Source organism: Trematomus bernacchii, unplaced genomic scaffold, assembly GCF_902827165.1.
Source record: "Trematomus bernacchii unplaced genomic scaffold, fTreBer1.1, whole genome shotgun sequence".
In the NCBI taxonomy this organism is placed as follows: Eukaryota; Metazoa; Chordata; class Actinopteri; order Perciformes; family Nototheniidae; genus Trematomus; species Trematomus bernacchii.
In genome coordinates this window covers 11655737-11679428 of record NW_022987739.1, presented here as the reverse complement: position 1 = coordinate 11679428, position 23692 = coordinate 11655737, and the positions used below count along the sequence as shown (strand labels likewise).

Sequence of the window (23692 nt, the reverse complement as noted above, 5' to 3'; positions counted from 1 at the left end):
CTTTCTCTAAGGCTTCTCCATCTTTCACCTGCCTCTATTGCAGGCCCATTATCTATCGCCTTTCTTTCTGTTATTTGGTTTCTTTTATTTAAGCTATTTACAGTTGTTGTTGTCATTAGTTTGACTCGTAGAGGAATTAAGTGAAATGTTTTCAAATCTGAGTTTAATCACATTATTCGCCTCTAGTAAGCATCATGAATTGTCGTGAGTTCTCCACCACATGGTTGACCTTGTATTGTCTCTTTTAAGTGGTTTATTTGACAGAAAAATTAGCGCCCTTTTTTTTCCTTATGTTCCTTTCCTCTTTTCTTTTGCTTCCCGCCTTGCTGTCTCTGGCCTAGTTGTCTCTCAGCCATCCATCTGTCATCCCCTGCCAGTCTCTGCTCCATCAAAAGGCTCAGATTTCAAAATGGAGCGTTTTCTTTTCATCTTCTCTAGGAGACCAGTCATGCTGGCTGAGTTTTTATCTTGGGAGAAAAAGCGGACTTCTTTACATCAGAGAAGAGTGCATGAAAGAAGTTGCACAAACCCGCTTATACATAGAAATGTGGAAGTTAATTTACCTCTCCTTGTCTTTATCTTGCCTCGTATTCAGAGCCCTATCAGTGGCTCTGTAATGACAAGGTTATAATGGCTATTCCTGCCATTTGTCTTTTTGACTTCCAGCTCTTTCCCCTGTGCCCTCAACTGTCCTCCTCCGTTCTTTAAATAATAGAAACTCTTGTTAGAGCCACTTTTACATTACATTCCCCAATACATGCTGAGAGTTCTCTTTATATATCACAAGCATCCTCATTCGACAGCCCTGTCATTGTCCTGCAGAATTGGGGCGATGTCGTTATCTCCGCACCCGGGGAATTTAATTTGAATGGACATTTTAGCCCAATTAAGTGGGCCGGTGAGCATTTGTGAACATCCCCATCAGCTAATAGCGACAATTGTTCAAATGAGCATACTCCCATTGCACATATCCAAGGCTTCTGCTATCCAACAGAGCATATGCCACATCGGCAATGTGTGCTCACTGACCACTAGTGCTGGAGAACAAAAATATGTTTTTGATTAGGCTTCCAGTAAGCTAGGCTTGGCTAATGCGTTTCAGAGAGGGTGTGTGTGTCCTTGTGCATGTCTGCTGTGAAGCCTGTAGGTCGTGTGACAGCCACACAGTGACATCCCATAACCCCTTGGGGCACATAGTGGCTCGTTTTGTCATTATCTTCATTGGTGCCTGGGGTTTGATTGTCAAATGGGGCCAGAGTAATGAAGCAGCACAACTCAGTGGATATCTGTTGTCTATCTCCAACCAAGCCCCCCTTTAGTCATGAGGACTTTTTTTGATCCCTTTTTTCACTATCTTTCGCTTCCATTTTATCTGTGTCTTGCCGTTACATTTTTTAAAATCTTTTACACATATATCGGCATCTTATATCAAAACCTTACTTTCATATTATCAGTTTGATAGTATAATATGAATGTACACCTGTGCAGGCACAAATAGAAGAAGAGAAAAGCTCTCTCTTACTCCAAAATAAGACTTTAAGTGTATCTCTGGGTTTACTCTTCAACATATCTCTGATATACGTTCTATTTATGCCGTCTTCATCTGTGTTCATCTATATCTCCCTCCCTCTAATACAACATCGCATATGGCATTTCACGCCTCCATAATTCTGTTTTAACACTAGAACCGCCAGAGATTTTTTATACCTAAAACCGCCACCTGGATCAAATTGACCCGCTATTAGAATGCATTGATTTTCAAGGTAAAATGTTCTTTTATTGAACAGTGAGTTTTGATCGCACAGGGATGAAACGTATACCAATATAATCTGTGGACTCTCAGGGCTCGACATTATAAATGGCCCGCTGGCCCGGAAGCATTATTTAGACACCGCGGCCAGCATAACGTACTTTCAACTCGCCCCACAGCTGTTTGCTGCGGAGCGCAGTGCGAGCAGTCTCCCGTGAGCAGGAGCACACTCCTTCACTACAGACTGTCTCTATCTCTCTCTCTCTATCTCTCTCTCTCTCTCTATCTATAACTATCTATCAATATATCTATCCATCTCTCTCTCTCTCTCTCTCTCTCAATCTATCTCTCAATCTATAAGGAGAAACCGCAGTAGACAAAAGGCGTTGCTATAGCAACACGTCATGTTTATATGAAAAGGGGTGGGGTCAATATGACCCGCTTGGCGGAAATAGGTATAAATGGCAATATTTTGGGCGATTTCTTCAATCTGACTTCATATTGACCATTTTTAACAACATAGGGTGCTACATTACACAATTTCAGGAAAAGTCACAGACTGGAAGACTTTAATATTTTATTGAAAAAAAGTTACACACAATAAAAAACAGCTCTGGGTCAAATTGACCCGATTGGCGGTTCTAGTGTTAAAAAGTGCCTTCCACATTTAAGCATAAATCTAAAATGTTCTTGCAGACCGCTTTAGAAACTTGCAGAACCCACGGACAGCAGCCAATCGCTGGCGTGCGTTAGCAACCCACTTGTTTCTCCAGATTACAGCTACGACTGCAACAACCGTGCCCTCCTCCTCACAAACAGTGTTATTGAAACACACACACAGCACACGCTCACACATAAACATAATCAGACACGCCTGTAGCTCCCTCCTGCTGTGATGAATGACGTTTGGAGACAGTGGATCAGAGAACCCCCTGCTAGGTGTAATTAGTCATTGTCACAAATCAATTAGGGAGAGGGGGATGTTCGATGTCTTCATCTCTCTGCTCTCATTTGGCGCCACTGGCCTGACGTCCTCTTGCTAAGACGTCAGTGCGAGGGAAACCTAGCAAAACTCTGTTCAGCAACTTTTTTTTATAGAATTGAACAGTGTTTTTAGGCTTACATACATCATCTTTATAGTCATTCATTTTGGCTCCCAACTTGGAATGATGATAGTATTCCTACCTTTTTGTTTTATCAAAGAGATGTGAGATGTTTTTTGGGACCAGACTTTTTGGAAGGAAAACTGTGTTTTTAGAAAAACACACTTTCTTTTTCACTTTTTCAGATCAGATTTATTTTCCATTTCCCTTCCTAACTTCGTATATGCTCTGGAACAAACTATCTGTTTTCTTTGGATCAAAGTTGCCATCTTGGGGTGATGTGATCCTGTCTATCACTGAGCACCCAAGTGATCTGATTTCAGCTTTTTGCCCTGGCAAAATGTATTTCCCTCAATTGATAGACAGATTGGCAGCATCTCTTCATCTGCACCTCTTAGCAAGAGGACCTGAGAATACCCGGACGTAGCATCGCTGGCTGCGGCCTCAGAGGACTTCTCCTCTGAAGCAAATCAGACTTTGAACCATCACTGCTTCCCTTAATGCTGTGACTCCCATCAGCTGTGGCTCCACAGCTGTCAGCCATGAATGTGGACACATTTCCACACCTTTCACTCTCAATGCTTCACCACCAAGCCGCTAACAAAGGACCTTTTCACAGTTCGTTTTCACCAGGAAATATAAGCTGGTTTTTCCCCTCTCTGTCTCTTTCTAATTGCTGTCAATGGGCCCTTCCAACTGGTGTTCACGAAAGCTCAGAGATAGCAAATCAATTTTCTTATCCCTGATCTCTATGACCGTTGATATGGGGCTTGGCAGAAGGGTCGCCTCAGCAGGGGAATCAGAGGTGGAGGCCTATGGCTAACCAGTCTGCTCCTCAGGAGGGCTATAGCCGATCTGATCGGAAAATGTTTGCCCTACTTTTTCATATCCGTGTGGTAGTCTTGCCTCAAGTCTGTCATCCGGCTACCCGAGAAGGGCGGGAGTTTACTGATAGTAAAGTACTTTTATAGGAAAAAAAAGTCTTATTGTTTTATTTCTTGGCCTTTAATCATTTTGCATTCTTTTATGTTTTCTTTTTACAAAGCATTTTCTGTTGCATTACAGCCTTTTGAAACCATGTTCCCTTATGTTTGCTGTTCTCTACAGATTCTGGTCTAAGCAGTCCTCACAGTGAAGCAGATTTTGACTATGAAAGTTAGTCTCTATGCTTTTAGCATTTGCGTACCAGCTTTCTTTATCTTTTTTTTTACGCACGCTTGCCTCCATTTACAAATACATAATTTGCATTTGTTTGTTTTTTCACATTATGCAGCAAAAATGTCAGCACTAATTAATTTGATGTTGGTTTCTATTGGTATACCGGGCTTTTTTTCTGTAATTGGATGTCAGTCACGATATTCACTTGGGCTGTTGGCTGTGCATTAATCCACCATGCATAAATAACCTGTATAATCACTCCCGCTGATGTAGAGATGGTTGAAAAGAGATGTGTTACAGGAGTACAACCTCTGTTATCCCTTTTTCTCTACCTCCCCTTCCTCACCTCCTTGTTGTTGTTCTCCCTTCGCCTTTCTCCTCCTCTTTCACCACCACTGCTCCATTTCCATTCTGAAGTAAGGGGGTCTTTTCTGTGCTCAGAGATAACGAGCAGAATTAATTAAAGCGGTGGCAAACAATGGCTCGACATTTGATCACCCTGCGCACTGCCAAAGGATCATCCTGGAGAAAAAGAGTTTCTGGTTTTCTTCTTCCCCCCTTTCCCCCCCCTTATGTTCTGTGATTACCCACAGACAGACTTCTTCCCTTTTTATATGTTAATATGCAACATCATAAATAGGCTTTTCGAGACAGACTGCTTTGGCTTATCAAAAAGAATCATTATATTTGTCAGGCGCATCGACTGCGGATCGGGAGATTGGAAACGTGTAATTAGACGCTAGTTTGTTTTTCTGTGTTCATTGATCACGCTGTTGATTGCAGTGAGAAAATAGTGTGCACGTGGATAGTAGAAAGCCGTGCACAAGGGGGTTGTGTTAAAGGAAAGGATGAGAGCTTTGGAGTGGGGGTAGGGAAAAAAACGACAATCTGTCCTTGAGTGACTTTGCTCGAGTACGGGTCACATCAAAGCCCTGTTTTCAATGAAAATATTCTGTTGGATAAACACTGCAATGTGCCGTGCAGTTTGTTAATGACTAAAGGAATGAGATAACAAATCAGCAGTTACTGACTCTTTTTTTCATTTTCCAACCAAACATATTGGTTAACACTAAGAGAGAGAAATGGATGCATGAAACAGATTGGTTAAGATTAGATTCATTTGTGAAAACATTACAACTTCTAGCTTATATAAGAAATCATGCTGGTAAAGGGCAAAGTGGAATATACTGTAGTAAAATTAGATGTTTTTCAAGCCTAGTTTCCTAAAGTATTCTACCTTAACTTTAATGGAATAAACAAACAGTATTTACCATATCCCACTGGCAGGGCGTTATATTTTATTTGGATGCATTTTTAAACACTTTGGCCTGATATATCTCTCTAACTGTACCAGGCACTTAAACATGCAGACAGTAATGTGGGCAGTAAACACAAACTGAAAGGAATTGATTGAGTTTGACTATATCAGTAACTCACACACACTCACAAATACACATAGACACACAGATTCAACTACACAACCGCACACACACAAACATTCTTTGATCTTCCCTCAAACATCCCGGTCTTGTTCTCTCAAGGAGAAGTGAGGGCCTCTCATTTGCATACACGCTTACTTATTTTCCTTCTTTTTTGATACCTTTTCCCTTTGAATTTGATGCAAGTAAACTGACAACTAAATTGAAGTTGCAGTATTCCCTCTTTTTCTTTATTCTCATTTTAATAAATACCCGCAGCAGAAGATGATTAATAACTTATTTTCAAAGGGTGCCAATCTATGTGCTTTGTCAGGTCATTGAGAAACTGAAAAACAAACACACACTTTTCTCAAAATACATATATAATTTGATTTATTCTATTACCTTCAAACATTTCTTTTAAGATATTGAAGGAAACGTGAAATTCAACAGAGGGTTAAAAAAAAATAAAAAGGAAACTATAAATGCAGTAAACATTATTTAAATGATGGTGATCATTAAGGGCCCGGCTGTTTGTCAAGTAGGCTGCTAATGCAGTGTGTCCATTCATTTTCCGGGGGGTTGTCACGGCATCCAGTGTCATCTCCATTTGTCTCATATGCATTGTAATCTTTGTTCATCTTCATGTAATTAATGCTGCTGCATTGTTCTGTCAGTGTAAAATGAATTGCCATTACTAATGAAGAGCATCAGTGTAGAGTTGGGCTCCCTCTTAAGCGCAGCCAAAGCGTCAGTGACCCCCTTGACATTGGGGGTGATAGTAAGCATTGTGAAAAGGGAGAAATTAAGGATGGTTAATGTGATTATGCAGATTAGCACGCCCAATTACTTTTTTTGTGAAGAGAATTCAAAATGTTGACTTTTGACCTCATCACTCGACAAGAAGAGAGACCTCTTACTCCAAATATAACAGCGTTAAGTAGTGCCAGTCGCCATGCAAGGAAAGAGCCACAATCTATGGCTGCTCCATATTCCATTACATGGCCACAGCATAATGCTCCTAAATGGATTAGTGACTGGAGTGCACAGCAGTGCTGATAATATTGTAGCATGAGCAGCACAATATGCAGTGGAAATTGGAGCGAGCCAAAAAACACAAAAAGTCTCACGACTACCCCACCCGACTAAAAGTCACTTACTTCTGGACATTCCTTGAGATAAATAGCAGAAGGATTTGGGAGGAGAACATGGTGGGCTTTTTTGGAAGGTGAGGGGTGTTAAGTTGCGGGAACCAGCACATGAAGGGAAGTGTAGAAACAGCAGCTTGCTTGCTTTGCAATGGCTGGAATGGAGCAGCTCACTGTGTCACTTCGCATCACTCACACTCCTAAACCCCCCTAAATCCCCCTCACACCTCCCTTCCCAAGAGCCCCCAGGTCAGGGCTCTGCTCTTGTATAATTGCCTTTTTTAGAGCGGCGCCATTCTAAATGTTCACCTAACAACACAGCACAACAAGAGAATTAAAGATTACAGTATTGCAGTATTTTTGATCTGATCAAACTAGTTCATAGCTTTTCTCTCATCAATATTTGAATTGAGGATGGTGCTGAAAGTAATAAAGTTCAAATGTTAAAAATAATAATATATAGTAATGATTTAGGTAATGACAAACAACTTTCCTCAAAGGGATACTTCCTTTCAGAGATTGATTTTCCCACTAACAAATGATCCAGCATTAAATTATCCTCTTGTTCTCGTTGGTAACAGCTGAAAGCAAATGTACTTTTAATTATCTTCAATGAGAAGTAAAAGGCATGTTTTCAACATTTCAAGCATTCCATTGATTCCAAGACTAAAAAAGACAGTTGAGTTTCTTGTCCTGTCTTTCATCATCAAACACGTATACTTTTCATCTTGTGTCGTTCTTAACTGATTTAACTAGCTATTAAAAATAATTGATGCCTTCAAATGTTTTTCTGTGGCTTCAGTCAGCAGCATTGGTCCTATTGGTGTGTGTATCATGACCCTTGCAATAATTAATACAGTTTGTGTGGGTGTTTGCTACCGGCTGCTATAGTAAATAATCAGTCAGCCCTGCTCGACAAACCTAGCTGTTTCTGAGCTCTGGCCTGGTCCAATCACGTGCCTATAACATCACCCGTCAATACATGTTTGTGTGTGTGACATTCACCATGTTCTGCACAAGCTTCCTCACCACTAAAACACAACTTCCATTGTTATGTAAGCAACATTTTCTCACTCATAAATGCTGTATTGTGTGACTTTTACATTTTGAACTTGTGTCCTGTGTGCTTCACTAATGAACCTTCTGTCCTCTCTTACGCTGTGTGCAATTTCTCTCTCCATTTTTTGGCGAGCAGGTATGATGAGTCATCCTCCCATCCCTATCTCAGAGCTGGCTGAACACACAGAAGTTCTCAAGGCCAACGACAACCTCAAGCTCTCCCAGGAATATGAGGTGAGTGAGCCAAAGCTCAAAGTTTTTCTTCTGAGTATTGATTTCTGCCTGATTGTGTTTTCATTGGAACGGGACACAATAGTACTTTTTTTCCTCCAGGGAAATGGCTGTTTTGTTGTTTTTTCCTGCTTGTCCACAATGCTGTAATAATGAACTATCAGTTGTTGTCAGCCACCTATTTCCTCAGATACATTGGCAGCCTTAACATGGCAAAGCAATGCATTTGTCATTTTCAATTATATAAAATTCCCCTTGGCGGGGGACTAAAATATGTGTTGGTATAACACTGAAAAACAAGTAATTTTATCGGAAAAACAAATGTATTTGCTTAATAATAAAAATCATGCGGTCATGCATTCAACCATGAAACAAGGGGGAAAAAAGAAGGTAAATATTTCTGCTGCAAAATGAAAAACTCTCCTTGTGACATCCAAAATGGATGTGCTTACAAGCCAATTTGATAACTGCTTTCAGGAGAGAACATTAGAATGACTGAGAAATCAGGGGCTTAAAAACATGAAATCTTTTTGATGAATTAAATCCTAAATATTTTAAACATTTACTTAAGAAAGCGTGATAACGTAATGGCTCTACTCTGGACTAAGCAAAGATGTTTGTTCTTTCAAAATGTGGGTAGAGTGTGGTGTATGCACAACTCCATCTGTTTTTTGGGGTAAAGCTAACTGATTGTCAGGCTTGAACATAGTACTTGTGTGTGTGTGTGTGTGTGTGTGTGTGTGTGTGTGTGTGTGTGTGTGTGTGTGTGTGTGTGTGTGTGTGTGTGTGTGTGTGTGTGTGTGTGTGTGGTGTGTGTGTGTGTGTGTGTGTGTGTGTGTGTGTGTGTGTGTGTGTGTGTGTGTGTGTGTGTGTGTGTGTGTGTGTGTGTGTGTGTGTGTGTGATAACTGAGCTGTCTGAGCTCTGAGCGCGCGGTGGTTATAAATGACACCAGAGTTGATTAGAAATCAGGAGTGCTGAATCAGCTCTCGTTTGCATACAAGCAATATCCCCTCTCCGCCATTCCTAAATCACCGCGCCTGTCGCCTCGCTGCACGCCAGGCTAAGGTAGGAAGCAGGTACCCAGGCATAGATTGCTGTCATCATGCCTGCCGGGGGAATGTTTGTGGATAATGACTTCTCATAGCAATCCAGTATTTCTCGGGTATCTATTATTCATAAATCTACATCCGGGCTATGTACCAAGTGGACAAGCTTGTTCCATTCGCTGGAAAGAGAGACGTGATGCCAAAGTTGACGCTTTGCTACAACTACAACTTCTAATTACTTGGCTTTGAGGGAACATTAAACCGCCCGTTCCTCTTTTCTCCCACTCTGTCTTTTTCACTCTCTCTTTCCCGCTTCCCCTTCACAAAACCACCCCCCAGGAAAAATAAATGACCAAATTAAATAGAGAAGTGTAATTTTAATTTTGTTATTTTCTTGATGAATGGCTGCTCGTCCGGGCGCCCTGGCTTGCCAAGCGCAGCTCTACGGGGCTTTGACTGATTGGTTTTTAGCCAGCCGGGATGTGAGGGTGGAGGAAAAATGAAGAGAAGAGGGGAGAGAGTTGAGGTGGGGAGGCTTGGTTAATGATGAGGATTCAGCGAGGGAAAAGAGAGAGAGAGCGGGGCATCTCAGCTGGAGAGTGGAGATGAAGAGGAGATAATCTGACATAGAAACGGCAATGAAAAGGCAGCCACAGTTTTACTGACGATACTGAAGCCATAGAGTGTATTATCTATCTTCTGTCAGGCAGTAAGCAGCAATGTCCTGCAAAGCTGGCCTTCTTAACAAGGAGCCGTCCCTCAACTACAAAAACACCAGGTCATGAAACATAAGAGGGAGAAGTTTTAGCTGTTGCTGAATTTTTGTCTGGACTTTTGCCATACACAAGTCCTAAATCGAATTGATGATAAAATGATTAAAGTTTGGTCGACACAGATGTGGTTTTAAAATGTTTGAGTTGATCGATGTTTCAGGGAAGTGACCCCAATCTTTATACAAACACACACATGCTCACATAGCCTGCCTTAAGGTAATCTCCAAAGAAAGGAAAAATAGCTGGAGGGGGCTGCTATAGAGGGAGTTTAAACATCAGAGGGGAGACAGGAGATCGAGAAAAGAGATAAAGAGAAAGTAAGAGAGAAGACTTTGAAGATTGAGAGACGAAGATAAGGAAAACAGGGACAAAGAAAGAGGGATAGAGATGAGGGGGCAGAAATAAAGACAGAAACAGATGGAGTGAGGCTAAACAGAGGGAAGCTCTGATTGCTGTAACGATTGCATGGAAATTGTTAGATCAGCTTTCCAGTTGGACTTCATTCAGTCTCTCTCCGCAGCCCCCCACCCTACATTCTGAAGCCCTAACTGCAAATAACCTTCAAGCCTCCGTCCCCACACCAACAGAGCGGCAGACGCCAATGAGCAAACATCAGATCGTAATGGAATACTTAATTATCCTGACAAGGAAACAGAATATTTAACTGGAGTTCTTGTATTTTAAACAGGCAGCTGAATATATCTTTACCCGAGCGCCAGGCTCGTTGTAAGCCCTCGCCTCGAGGGGGAGATCTGCCGCCTTCATCAATATTGTTGTTTGTCATTATGCACACGCTACATTAATGATCTTGATAAAGTACCGTGTGCAGATGCTGCCAATGAGCAGATTTTCATGATACCAAGTTCCTTTTCCCTTTCGGGAAATCACACTCTTAATCTCTCTCCCTCACCCTCCCTTTCTTATTTCTTTGATAACATTCAGGTTTTATTGTTATTGCTCAGCTCCTCCCATAGCTCCTCTGATTTTCTTATTGGTGTGTGCTTGTTTTGCCTGTCTCTGCCCCCCCCCCCCCCCCCCCCCCCCCCCGTCAGTCTATCGATCCAGGCCAGCAGTTCACCTGGGAACATTCCAACCTGGAGGTGAACAAGCCCAAAAATCGCTACGCCAACGTCATCGCCTACGACCACTCCCGCGTCATCCTGGCCCCCATCGACGGTAAGGCACACCCATCCTCACACTCTGCATCTACACCACACGGAAGATGAGATCATTTGGGAAATCCTCATAATTACAGAGTCAGTTTGAGTTATTAGGAATTTATACTGGATAGACCGGATGGGGTTAGACAGAGAAGACTAAACTAGAACAGTGCATGGCAGTGCAGAACAGAATACATTAAATACAATGAAGTCCTTAAAATAGGAGAACAAAAATCGAGAATGGACAGGATTACACAATTATTGTCTTAAGACAATGCAGTAACATGAAACGAAACCGAATAAGACATTTAAAATAGGATTTAGTCATTTATAGTGAGGTTCAGATTTAGTTCAGCAGAAACCAATTGAATTTACAGAACAAAACTGTATGTTCAGTAAATCCTGTTATTTGTGAGGGGTTGGTAAGGACTTGTTTTAGCTCATCTATGGACCCAGCACCCTGTCAGAACTCAGAGTGACCAAGGAATTCAACCAGTGTTTCACCGTCCCATTTGTCTCTTCAGATCCGCCCCCCTCTCATGACTTCCCTCTAACTGCCCACAGACACAGTGCTGAGTATCTGGGAGCCAGAAAAGCTCCTCCTCTGACTCCTAAATCTCATTGGACATTGTCAGAGGTAGTCACCCTTCGCCGCTGACATTGTGCTGGCGTTGCATCACCAAAAGAGACTCCTCAGAGGAGTGCCAAACTCTCTACTCCAGTACTCTCCTTTTGTGCGAGATAACTGCTCGGACTACATGTCGACATCTCGCAATAGTCAGGCCAATTTGAGGGTGCAACAACATGCATAACAAAATTATCCCAGGGAAAAAAAGCCTCGTCCATAAATACATAAATTAATCAAGTCTGAAATTTCTATTTTACACTGCAGTGATTTTGCCATTAGTCGCAGCAGTAGAACAATTCATGCACGCTACCATTCTCTGTTCATTTAGCTATGACTAAAGCCAAGCCACTACAGACGTGGTATCCGTTTTAATGACATTTGCCTTTCTTTAGCTTTCTTTCTTTTTTTCCTCTTCTCCATTCTTTGTTCTCAATGTCTCTCACTCTCTCTCTCTCTATATATATATATATATATATATATATATATATATATATATATATATTTCTCTCTCTATCTTTCCCTCTCTCTCTCTCTCTATCTCATTCTTCCTCTCGACCCTGGTTGTTGTCCACACTGCGTCTCTTCTCTTAAATGAGCCCAGTCAAGTGTTTCATTGTTTGTCGCTTGAGTGAGTCACGTCACTCAAAGAGAGACGTGACTCTTCAACACGGATGCCTCCACACTCCAGTCTCTTCTCAAGTGTTGGTGAAAGGTTGTGATGTTCTGTCTTATCACTGTCAGATGCTCAGCGTTAGACATACTCTAATCGCAGATTACAGAAGCAAGCTTTTTGCGATCGAGCTTACAAGTGCCATATACACCACCCTCGTCATTATGTCTCCAGTACACATCCGTCTACCCCAAAACGTGGAGGCGTTCCTCCTTAGGGCTAGATTTAGTGGACTGATGTGCAACAGAGCATGGTGGCGGGATGAGAAGGATGGTAGCTGGATCTACCTCCTGGCTGTGGTGGCTGAGAGGCTGATTTACTCCTCGCTATCCTCCATCTACAAGCATACTCTGTCTGTGGTGGCGGTAAATCACATGTAGGCTGTACAGAAACCGAGGCAGAACCACAGGGGCAGAATAAGAAAATGAGAAAAGAGCAGTACAGGAAGTTGTGAATCTGAGGCAGTTGCTGCATTGAAATCCATTCAAATGGAAAAACAACTGAGGGTTCCTTCAGCTCTGCTGTAGCAAAGGGGGGAGAGGGGTTATGAGAGGTTATTTTAGTAATATAGTATGGTAGTATACTTAGTAGAATATATTAAGTCCCAAAAGTTGACACTGCCACTGTGCTCTGGATAATTCAATATATCTACAGATCTCCAATTTTCACTTCTTTTAACAATAGAGGTGTAAGAACTAAGCAATTAACTTCTTTCCTTTTTTTCCTTTCTGCAATCTTTACACCTTCATTGATTGGGACACAGGGTTAGTGTGTGATAACTGTGAATTGTCGAGGCAGATGGCACAAAACAAAGGGGTGCGAATAATGAGGAAAGTAAAACAATGAAAGAATCAGAGAGATTAAGGCAAGGTGTGGATTAAAAGTGAAAAAAGCCTACAAAACAGATTGATCTATCTCTTACTGTATATATATATTCTCTGTTGTTTTTATCTAGGTATCACAGGGAGCGACTATATCAATTCCAACTACATTGATGGCTACAGGAAGCAGAACGCCTACATCGCCACCCAGGGTCCTTTGCCAGAGACGTTCGGGGACTTCTGGAGGATGGTGTGGGAGCAGAGAGCCGCCACTGTGGTCATGATGACCCGGCTGGAGGAGAAGTCACGGGTAAGTCCCTGGTGGAGATTGGCTGGTCTATTTTTAAATCTCTTCAGCAGTGGCCTCACAAACTTAGAATTGTATATATAAAACCACAAATTGAAATCACTGGCCAAGGATATGAACCAGCTGCAGAGAAGGGCCCAGCTTTACAGGGATTTCCCAGTTTCACACACATTGGTAGGTCAAAATAATATATTATCTTGAGCTGGATTTCTTTCAGAGAAATGTAGAAATGTTAAGTGGTGAAAACAGCTGGGAGGGTTTAAAATAGACTTAATTCAAAGACGGACTACCTGTTCACATCTGATAAGCTAGGCTGCGTTTCCACTGGGAGTATCTTGGCTCTCATTTCTCTCTTTATTTGCAGTGAAAAACAACAAGCTGTTACTTGTTCCCTTCAGTACTCAGAGCTTAGCAAGTTTTGCGCTCCGAGTGCACAAGGCAGGATGCTAAAATTAAATGTAAAGCAACAGAGTGCCTACACTATCTGTGACCATTGCTTTCCACAACCATCTGTTGATAGTGGAAGTTAGAGAAAAGTGCATTGAGAGTACAGCAGCTCAGTCCCAAATGGGAGCAATGAGATGTCATACAAGTTCATTATTTTAGTTTTTCTGTTCTGTTCATACTTTTATCTCCATGGAGAAGAGTATTTTTGGAAGTTTTACAGATGGAGTTTAGCCTGGTATCCTTGAGCTTGCAAAGACACTTTTCCCAAGATACCATAAGTCCAACCTAAACTAAACTGTAAAATAAATTGTAGACAATTTACTCTTGCTTACAATAGATCAAAATACGGAAGGCAACAGCAGCACTTGGAAATCGTTTAGGAAAATTGTCATCTGGCATTGTGAATCAGTAAAAACCAAGGTGGCACTGTTAGGGAAGTCTCTTACATATTTAACATTTGCTATCAAGGAGTGAACTTGTCTAAATGTCAAAAAGCCAGCTGCGATGATTCATCTTGTCAACTCCAACATGTGTCAACATCGGGCTCGCTCACCCCAGGTGTCTCCACTAATTTACCTCACTCTATCCCTGTTCAATTGTTTACCTATCCTCCATCCTGACTTGCGCGTTCCACTCCTGTCAAACGTGATCAGGATTAGTGGGCGGTAGAACTTGAGTGTCAGCTTGAGCAGGAAATGGGAGAGAAAGACGGAGAGCAGCGAGTGCATCTCCCTCACTAGCTGTCAAATCTCATCTGAAGTCCACTGGCTCGTCACACCCCATATTGAATGAATCTTTATTAAGGGACCTGACAGGGGAGGGATGGAGGAAGCTGGTGCTGTGTTTTAAGATATAATGTAGAACCAGTGGGGAAAAAGCCAATCAAAAGTAAAATTGAGATACTTATCCAGAATTTTACTACAAATTAAACTCCTTCTGAAGCATTTACAAGAATACATTATTGTATGTAAAGTTCTGAAATGATGACCCTGTATTTGTGTGTTTGTTTTGACAGATCCTAAATCTAAATGTAATTGTTAAGGTATAATGTGTCCTAAATGTTTAACATGTACAAGACGTACGGAAAGACGCTTGCAGGATTTGTATAAGATGGGTGAAGTTAAGCTATTATAGTTGAGTTGCTGTGACAGTCTGGTTCCATCTGTTCAGTCTGCAAAGCGTTATTTCTCAGCTTTGAAATAGAGAAGAGTTACCTTGGTGTTTCTGTCAACACCGTCTTGAGTTTTAATCCCCAGGAGGGCTGTCTTAATGAGTGGTGCGTGTGTGAATGCAATTATGTCAGATCGAGAATGTTTGGATTTTTTCTTTAATTCTCCATTCGTGTGTGTGATCTTTTTAACACTGGAAACACCATTTATTGGAATGTAACATGCCTCTTTCCCTTGCTCTCATTTCCAGATTAAGTGTGACCAGTACTGGCCCAGTCGTGCCACAGAGACCTATGGTATGACCCAAGTCACCCTGTTGGACACCATAGAGTTGGCCACTTTCTGTGTCCGCACTTTCTCCTTGCACAAGGTAAGATTATTTCTCTCTCTCTCTCTCTCTCTCTCTCACAGTACAAACTTTAGTACACAACCTCTTATTCACTAATACTGTAACAAACTAGCAAGGACATAGAGATAATTCTAGAGTGGACGGTTTCTTATGCAGGACCACAAATAACAACATCCTTATTCAACAGGGATAGTTTATTGATAGGACACACATTGTAAAAACGAGACACAAAGTTTGCAAAGGGAACTCAAATGTTTGTATCAACCGTGTGCTGATTTTACATTGAATGTCAAGGTACATACTCTAAAACACTTATTTCGCATTGCCCTTCCAATCCACTCCTTTTACCTCGTTCAGCTCTCTCTCCTACAATAGATCATCTGTTTATGTGTGTCTGCCAAATTGAAGCACTTAGGTAAAGTGAGCAGAAGATAAACTCAATATACATAATTGGCAGACTGCTTTCATGCTCCTATGCCCACACACACTCACACAAAGACACGTTTTCACACTGAAACGCACATGAATTTAAAAAAAGACACTCACACTTAGACACACCAGCTCATTTACATGCAAACTCACTCTTACCGACTCACACACCTTATGTTCAAACACAATTGTTGTAAAAAAAGACCTGTGAGAAGACATAAAGCTAAAAACCTGCCATTGGACAGATTAGACGTTTCCAAAAGATAGCTCCCCCATAATGTCACAGCTGAGATGTTTGCTTCGTAGGAGTGCAAACAGAACACACACCAGGACAAACCAGTGACATAAATACAGCAGCATTTCAGCAGCCACTGTGCTTTAAAGCTTGCCAGTTGACATTCAGGGCCATTTACATTCTGCTGCTCTCAGCCTCTATCAAACTTCAGGATAGGGTTATTTTTCTATCCATTGTCTCCCCCCTCCTTATAACTGTAGCAATTGCTGTGATTTTTCACTGAGCTGTTTTCACTTTATATCTCTGAGAAAAAAGGCTGTGCTGAATCTGTGTTTACGAATAAGGTAGCAGAAGCTGGCAGTACACACACAAACACACACACACAAATAAACACACACTGCATCTACAGAGCAGTCACCATGGTATCTTTGCATATGTATGTGTGTCCTGCAGTGATGCAGAATTGTGTCCACTGATAAATCCTTAACAAAATAATTACATTTAAATAAAACCAGCAGCCAAGCACCAGGCACATCCATGCATTCTGTCTGAACTGCAGAAACAGGGAATGTCCAAAAGAAAATAAAGGAAAAAAAGATTTAGGCCAGTTTGCTTTTAATGACCACTCTCATTTATTCATTTATTCAGCAAGGAAAACATTCCCTCTGTCAGGGAAGCAGAAACACCGCATTGAAATGCAAACAGTCTCCATTAGAGGAGCTTCTGAGAGGAAAGAGAGGAGTGGAGGACAGAAAGATGCAAGGGAGATTTTTTCTCTCTCTTCTCATCCTTCTTAAAAACCTTCCTCTGGATCCAAGCTTGTATCTTTGATGCGTCGAGCGTTGAGTTTGAGGCGGGAGCTGACAGACGGCTGTGTTATGTGGGGGTTGCTGCATGTATCTGTAGATGTTCAGAGCAGCAATGTGAGAGCAAGAAGGTACTATATCTGTACTGTTAGGTATATAAATGATCGCATTCATTAAACTATGATGTATCCATCCGATCAGCTCCATATGTATGAAAGTGTTTCCCTAAAGGAAAACTATTCCCTTTTAAGCTGCACCAAAAATATTTTTTTCCATTTTGAAACTATAATCCCCTTTTAAAGTAGAAGTATAGATAGCATATGAGAGATGGTTCCTCTATAAAGGTTAGAATTTGAGATTGAGCAGTTTCTCTCTTAAGCCCCTGTCACACTGTCCCGAAATTGACACCAGATGGACACACGATAAAGGAAATGTTCAAATTCGGCTCTGATCGTAACAACATCGGGCCATTCATGAGGGCATCTTAAGCCATCGTATGACCGCCGGTGGAGTTTCTCAGGCTCCGGCAGCAACTTCGTGAGCGGTGGCAAAATCTTTGGCATGCCAAAAAATTGCCAAAGGACCTTGCGAAGGTTCATTTTCGTGTTGAATTCGTGTGTCCATTTTGCCCTTCGTAAGGCACTCGTGAGGGCATCTTGTCAAATCGTGTCATCTTCGTCTTTACTTCGTGTGATCATCGGTGCCATCGGGCATTTTTCACCTCACGAAGACAATACGAAGGAAACAAGAAGCTACCCGATTGTCTTAGGAAGGCAACACGACTACGTGAAGCCCCCGCAATGCCGTCGTGTAGCCATCGTATTATAGTACGATGACATCGAGATTGCATTTATTTCACAACAAAATCATGTAAACATATTATTTAAATAACCCAATTTGTGTTCTGTGAAACTGAAAAGGATATTACATTGTTTTTGTTACTTTCGTTGCAGTTGTATGTCTTAAATGTAATTTAGGTTAACTTCCTGTTTTATTTAGATGCTTTTATTTTGAAGGCGAGTTTACGCTGTTGACAGGAAGTTGTTGTTGCTATGGAAACAACATGACGGAGATAAGTAATATCTTCTAATCTACATGTAAAGACGGAGAAAGTAAAGAATAAAGTGTATGTTTAAATGTTAGCACCCCACGAAGAGGCACAAGGTCTTACGTTGAGTCTGGATACATTCTAAATCATCAGTAAAGTCTACGACCATATTTTCGTGTGTGGTTCGGGTGCCATCGTGTGGCCTTCTGTAGGCATCGTACTTGCTTCGGCTGTTGCTTGGCTGTTGACCAAGTTCGGGGCCATCTTCGTGCGAAATTCACAATTCCATATTCGTGTGTCCATCTGGTGTCAATTTCGGGACAGTGTGACAGGGGCTTTAATCAAACGTAAGATTCAGTGAAAGGTATTGCTTAGTGCACAGTTTCCATTTCAACACACACCTGTCAAGCTTCTTAGTTGGCAGTTGCACATACCAATACTAGAAAAGGTTTTGCAAACCAAGAAATCTGTCAGGTTACACATGCTAATCCTATTTTCCATGTAGGAGATATTAAGGCTTGAGTTGAAGATATTTTTTTTTCAAGGCAGTGTATGTACTGTACCGGACTGAATTCATGCTTTGAGTCAGACTACCGCAGTGAATAGTTAACCCTCCTGTTGTGTTCGGGTCAAATCTGACCGATTTACTACTTTCATCAATCATAACTTTTTTGTTTTACATTCAATTGCATTAAGGCTTTATGATATCCTTCACAGTAGACATTTGAACATATACAATTGCTGATCGACACTTTCATTGAATTTTTGATGATTTAGTCAACTTTGTAACACTGACCGCCATAAAGAAATGGAAATAATAGATAGATGAGTGATTCTACAATTTAGGGTACATTCCATGTCCATTGATGTCCATTGATGATAATTATAATTATTCCAACTATTTTCTTCAAAAATATCATATTTTGCCTATTATTGGAAAGCATGTTATAATATCACACAAACAGTATGTGCATCCTATGCTTTATTTACCTTGAAATGTGTCATGATGTTCTTAAATTGTCAGTTTTTGCTCTGTCCGTTTTTCAGTTGAGGGTGTCTTGGTTTCAAAATAATGAATAAAAACCATTAAAGTAAATAAAAAAAAGTATTCATTTATTTCAAAAGTCTAAATACTAAAGAATAATAACATATTTTTAATTGATTTCCTCCTTTAAATAATTTAAATATCTTAATATATGAATGTCCGCAAAAGTTCTGTCAACTATGTTACTAACAGAACTCCCCCATTTAACTCAAAAATGGTTTGTCCCAATACCATGTCACCAGCATCACATGATGCCATGTTCCTCTTTGGCAGACATTTTGAACACACTGTGGTGATTGTCCTCTAATTTTTTACAATATTTTATGTATAATAGCACATTGTCAATGAGTATATTCATTGACCGTCAACAATGTTACGTACATTGTTATGGTTTACAATTGTTTAATGATTTTAATTCAATTATATGTTCAAATGTGATGTTAACCTGTTCAAGAAAATGACATGTGGTCATCCAGGCAAGGCCTACCATTGAAATGATGGGTCAAAATAGGGAAATTGTCAACTAGGTTACCTGTCAACTAAGTTACCCAGTACTGTAATAACTATAGTAACAGTTATTACATTTATATCAAATAAAATAAAAAAATGTTTAAGCTTTGCAACCAGTGGATATGTTACACTGAGGAATATACTAACTTGAACCACTGATTGTTCTATTGAGAAAGAACACTTTCTTTGTACTGTTTTGTTGATGTGAAATGCACCCTAAATTATAGAATCACTCAGATAAAACACAAACACCCACACACATACACTAGATGTGTCGTCCCCCCCCCCTTATGTGCCCATCCCCCCATGTGAATCACACCTGGCACACACAAACACACACACACACACACACACACACAGAACAATTTGATACATTTCCCGCTCTTACTGTATGTGCCCATCCCCCCACATGGATCACACCTGGCACACGCAATACATGTTCAGTGTCTATTCTTTGTATATTTACTGCAGTTGTTCATGTATAGGCCTACCATAGTCTGATACAATATTTACAGTTTGAAAGGGTGTTAAATTAAATTTGGTGATGATTAATGTTTTTGTGTTAATGCAGTTAAAACAGGACCGGTCAAATTTGACCGCGAGGGGGGGGGAAATGAACAAAACAGGAGGGTTAAATGGGCTCTGTGGGGGCAGACGATCCAGGCATCTAGTAGATGAGCTGGATTGAGGGCGAGTCGCTGTACCTATAAAGTTAATTACAGCTCTCATTGTACAATAACCCTTAAAATGCCCTGAACCATGTCTGTAACGCCCATGTTGCTAAGGAAACACTTTATTTGTGTTTATTTTTGTTGTGACACAAAGAAAATGAGTCGGTCAATGACTCCAAACAAAACTCCACCACCAAATCCAACCCCGCCTCGCTTTGTTATTTCCAGAATGGCTCGAGTGAGAAGCGGGAGGTTCGTCAGTTCCAGTTCACGGCGTGGCCTGACCACGGAGTACCAGAGTACCCCACCCCCTTCCTCGCCTTCCTCCGCAGAGTGAAGACCTGCAACCCGCCTGACGCAGGACCCATCATCGCTCACTGCAGGTCAGTAGCAACGTTTGGTTGGATAATGTACTCTTTTGATGCTCTGGGATCCAACATGTTTTTACATGTTTATGTAACTGGAATTGTCGTGGCCAACTGGGACAGTTGAATGTGCCCCTGTGGTAAGCTGAATGCCAATAAAGTCAAATGAACCCTGCACATGGAAGGTTTTTTCTCCGTGTTGCCCCGCCCATGTGGTATGCGTGTTTGTACTGTATGTCCATGAGCAAACAAAATGCAGAACTCCTCCATGACTGCTATTATACATTACATAACGCACATTATACAAACACATGCTCTCTTTCTTACAAGATCCCACATCCTTTCTTCCCTCCGTTGGTCACATCCTCTCGGTCACATCATCTTTCCTTTTAAGGCATCCCTTTTTTCTCTGCTTTTATTCTCTCTATCTTTGTCCTCTTTTTTTCTCCTCTCTGTGAAAAGCCTCAAAGTAATCCCTTTCCATCTTTCGTGCTTCTCCCTTTTTGCTCCTTAGCCCATCCTCCCTTTACAAGTGATATTTCTCAAATGGCTTATTCAAATTGAAACCTTCCTCTTTGTCAAGATAAGAAGACTTCAGTGAGTCCAAAGCACTACCCAATAGAACTGAAATGTGACAGCTTGCTTTGCTCCGTCTCCTTCCCTGTCCTCTTGTTGTTCTGTGTGTCATTTTCTTTTTTTCAGTATTCCTGCTCTTGCTTTCACTATATCTTCTCCCACTCATTTATATAAAATGCAATACCCAAGCAATCTACAAGCATTACTGGACATACATAATCTCTAATTCTTTCAATCCTTTATATATTCAAGCACTGATAATAGCTATACCTTACACACAAAGCACCTCCGATGACTGGATCTAAAAGCAGGGGTGAAAATCTATGAAACAAACCCTTTAAAATCTATAATTTATATTTCTTCTCATTTCTTCCCCTCCTCTTGTAGTGCGGGTGTTGGCCGAACAGGTTGCTTTATTGTTATCGATGCCATGCTTGAACGTATCAAGCACGAGAAGACGGTCGACATTTACGGCCATGTGACGCTGATGCGCTCGCAGCGGAACTACATGGTGCAGACGGAGGATCAGTACAGCTTCATTCACGACGCTCTGCTGGAGGCGGTCGCCTGCGGCAACACTGAAGTGGCTGCCCGGAGCCTTTACTCCTACATCCAGAAGCTGGCCCAGGTGGAGAGCGGCGAGCACGTCACTGGCATGGAGCTTGAGTTCAAGGTACAGGAAACATAGGAACTTACTTTATAACATTATGTCTATTTTTTAACTACATTTCTATAAGTGAAATACCAAGGTTTTATGACTTTTTCAGTATTAAGTGTATTTATTTTAACTATTATTGGTGTTTGACGTGTACATTACAGACATGTCGGATCACTGTCTGTATTAACCTTCACTCCATCCACTTACAGAACATAATAATGATTGTAAAATTAGGCCAGTGTTATCTTTCTTCGCCTCACACTTTTTAATTTGTTATTGTTATTTGCGGTGTGCCTATTTGTTGCTTTTAATAATGGACTTTTCATTAGATTAGGTTAATTTTGTATACTAAAATATAGTGGTTCTGTGTTTTCTGGCAAGAAACTATGAATCTAAATAGGAACACTGAGGGAAAGATACAAAAAAAGGCCTTTCAGATGAGTGAAGATACAGTTTACAAGAAATGTGTTTATCTCAGATAAACGTAGTAATGAGTTACATAAGAGGCAGGTTAGATGTTTCTTTCCGCTTGTTGCATACAAAGACACAATTAAAAAGGAGTGAACAATTTGTACAACACAGAAAGCGTAAAGATTACAAAAATATGAGATAAAGACACGTCTCCTGAAGTTGTAATACTTGTCAGCACCAGGTGTGTATAATATAGATTAAACATCCTTATTTACATGGCAGCTACTTGTCAATGTATGCTGTACATGCTCCCAAAGTAATAGGATCTCAGATGGTATAGAAAGCAAATCTCTTTTTTTTTCTTCTTGAGCCTCACTTCAATGACTTAATCACTTAGATACACACCATTTGAATTATTATATATAAGCCCTTCAATGTTGGGTCCCAATGTTCATTTTTGAGGATTTGTAATAATATGCTTAAGCAAAGAAATTGGGTTTAATCTAGCAGACACAAGACAAAGCATTTGGCTGGAACCAACATGGAATTAAGTTTAGTTTTGAGATAGAAAGCATGTACGCTTCCTTCGAGAAATACATGACAAAGTAGTAGGTGCGGAGAAACAGCCAGGTACAGTGTTTACATAGATCTCCATTAAAGATCTTAATCATCAGTGTATAAACTCACACCAGCTCGGGTGTTTCATTCAGTATCTGCTGACCTTGAATTGCACACTTGCTCACTCTGAAATCATCCATCATCCCATTGCCATTCACCAACACAGCCCCCCCCCCCCCCCCTCCCCAGTAATAACAGTACTGGTGTGTTACCTTTTTTTTTTTTTTTTTTTTTTCGTTGATGGAATCTCCATCGCCATCTGTAGCGGGGATAATGCTGAGCTGGCGTACAGAGTCAACTGGGGATTAATAGCATCCGTGCTACATTCAGGATACAAACGATAGGTCTGGTGAAGACGGGTGGGGAAGCTTTGTAATTAATACTTGATGATGACAAATGGAGGGAGATGGCAGGGCAAGTGGAGGGAGGAACGTTTGGCTAATGAACAAAGGAACGAGTGTATGCTAACTTGGCACTTAGGAAGTGATTCGACAAAATGCTGCACTATGGGGAAGGGTGGCAGAGCATTGTCATTCTCAGGTGGGAAACGGTGTCGCGCTGAGTTAAGCTGCGACTGGAGGGATTCACAGGAGTTCAGCACGGGGAATAAACAGAGGACAGGGACTTGCTATAAAGTTGTCAGACTGCTGATTTCTGGCATATGTGTGTAAATAATACAGCTTTTTGCGGGGAAAGATGGTTGCACAGGAGAATTTAGTGAACATAACACACATGTAGGAAAAGTATACAGCAACATACTAATTATATCTCAAATGTATAAGCTATAAGTGGGCTACTGGATTCTATTAGAAGTCCGAGGAAAGGAATGATTTGAACTTCAGCAGCAGAGTTTTCAATTGGGATCGAAATGCAAACAACAAGACAAGAGAAGAGGAACTGTTCTGTTTTTTTTAAATATTGTGAAGCGACATTTTCAAAGATCCTTTCTAGGGGTTGTGAGGTATTGTAGCTACATCATAAACATAATTAAACATTGATTGTTCAAGTGTTTGTTAAGGTTATGGCTTGGGCAGGTTGGGATTAGGAAAAACAAATTGCCCCGTTGTTGTTGTTACGTAAAA

The 23692-nt window shown here is 40.9% G+C and overlaps 1 protein-coding gene across 11 annotated transcripts in view; it reads left to right on the top strand.

The window, feature by feature from the left end:
• Positions 1 to 23692, top strand: part of ptprsa (protein tyrosine phosphatase receptor type Sa) — a 228539-nt gene that overhangs the window by 190324 nt on the left and 14523 nt on the right. For 7 of the 11 annotated variants that reach the window (XM_034146584.1, XM_034146591.1, XM_034146588.1 and 4 more), the window contains 7 exons: positions 3961 to 4008; positions 7773 to 7870; positions 10740 to 10863; positions 13101 to 13276; positions 15140 to 15259; positions 20211 to 20365; positions 21311 to 21596. In XM_034146584.1, the coding sequence (XP_034002475.1) occupies positions 3961 to 4008; positions 7773 to 7870; positions 10740 to 10863; positions 13101 to 13276; positions 15140 to 15259; positions 20211 to 20365; positions 21311 to 21596 (1007 nt within the window). The remainder of the gene's footprint in view (positions 1 to 3960; positions 4009 to 7772; positions 7871 to 10739; positions 10864 to 13100; positions 13277 to 15139; positions 15260 to 20210; positions 20366 to 21310; positions 21597 to 23692) is intronic. The other 4 variants (XM_034146593.1, XM_034146594.1, XM_034146592.1 and 1 more) reach the window with 1 other exon arrangement.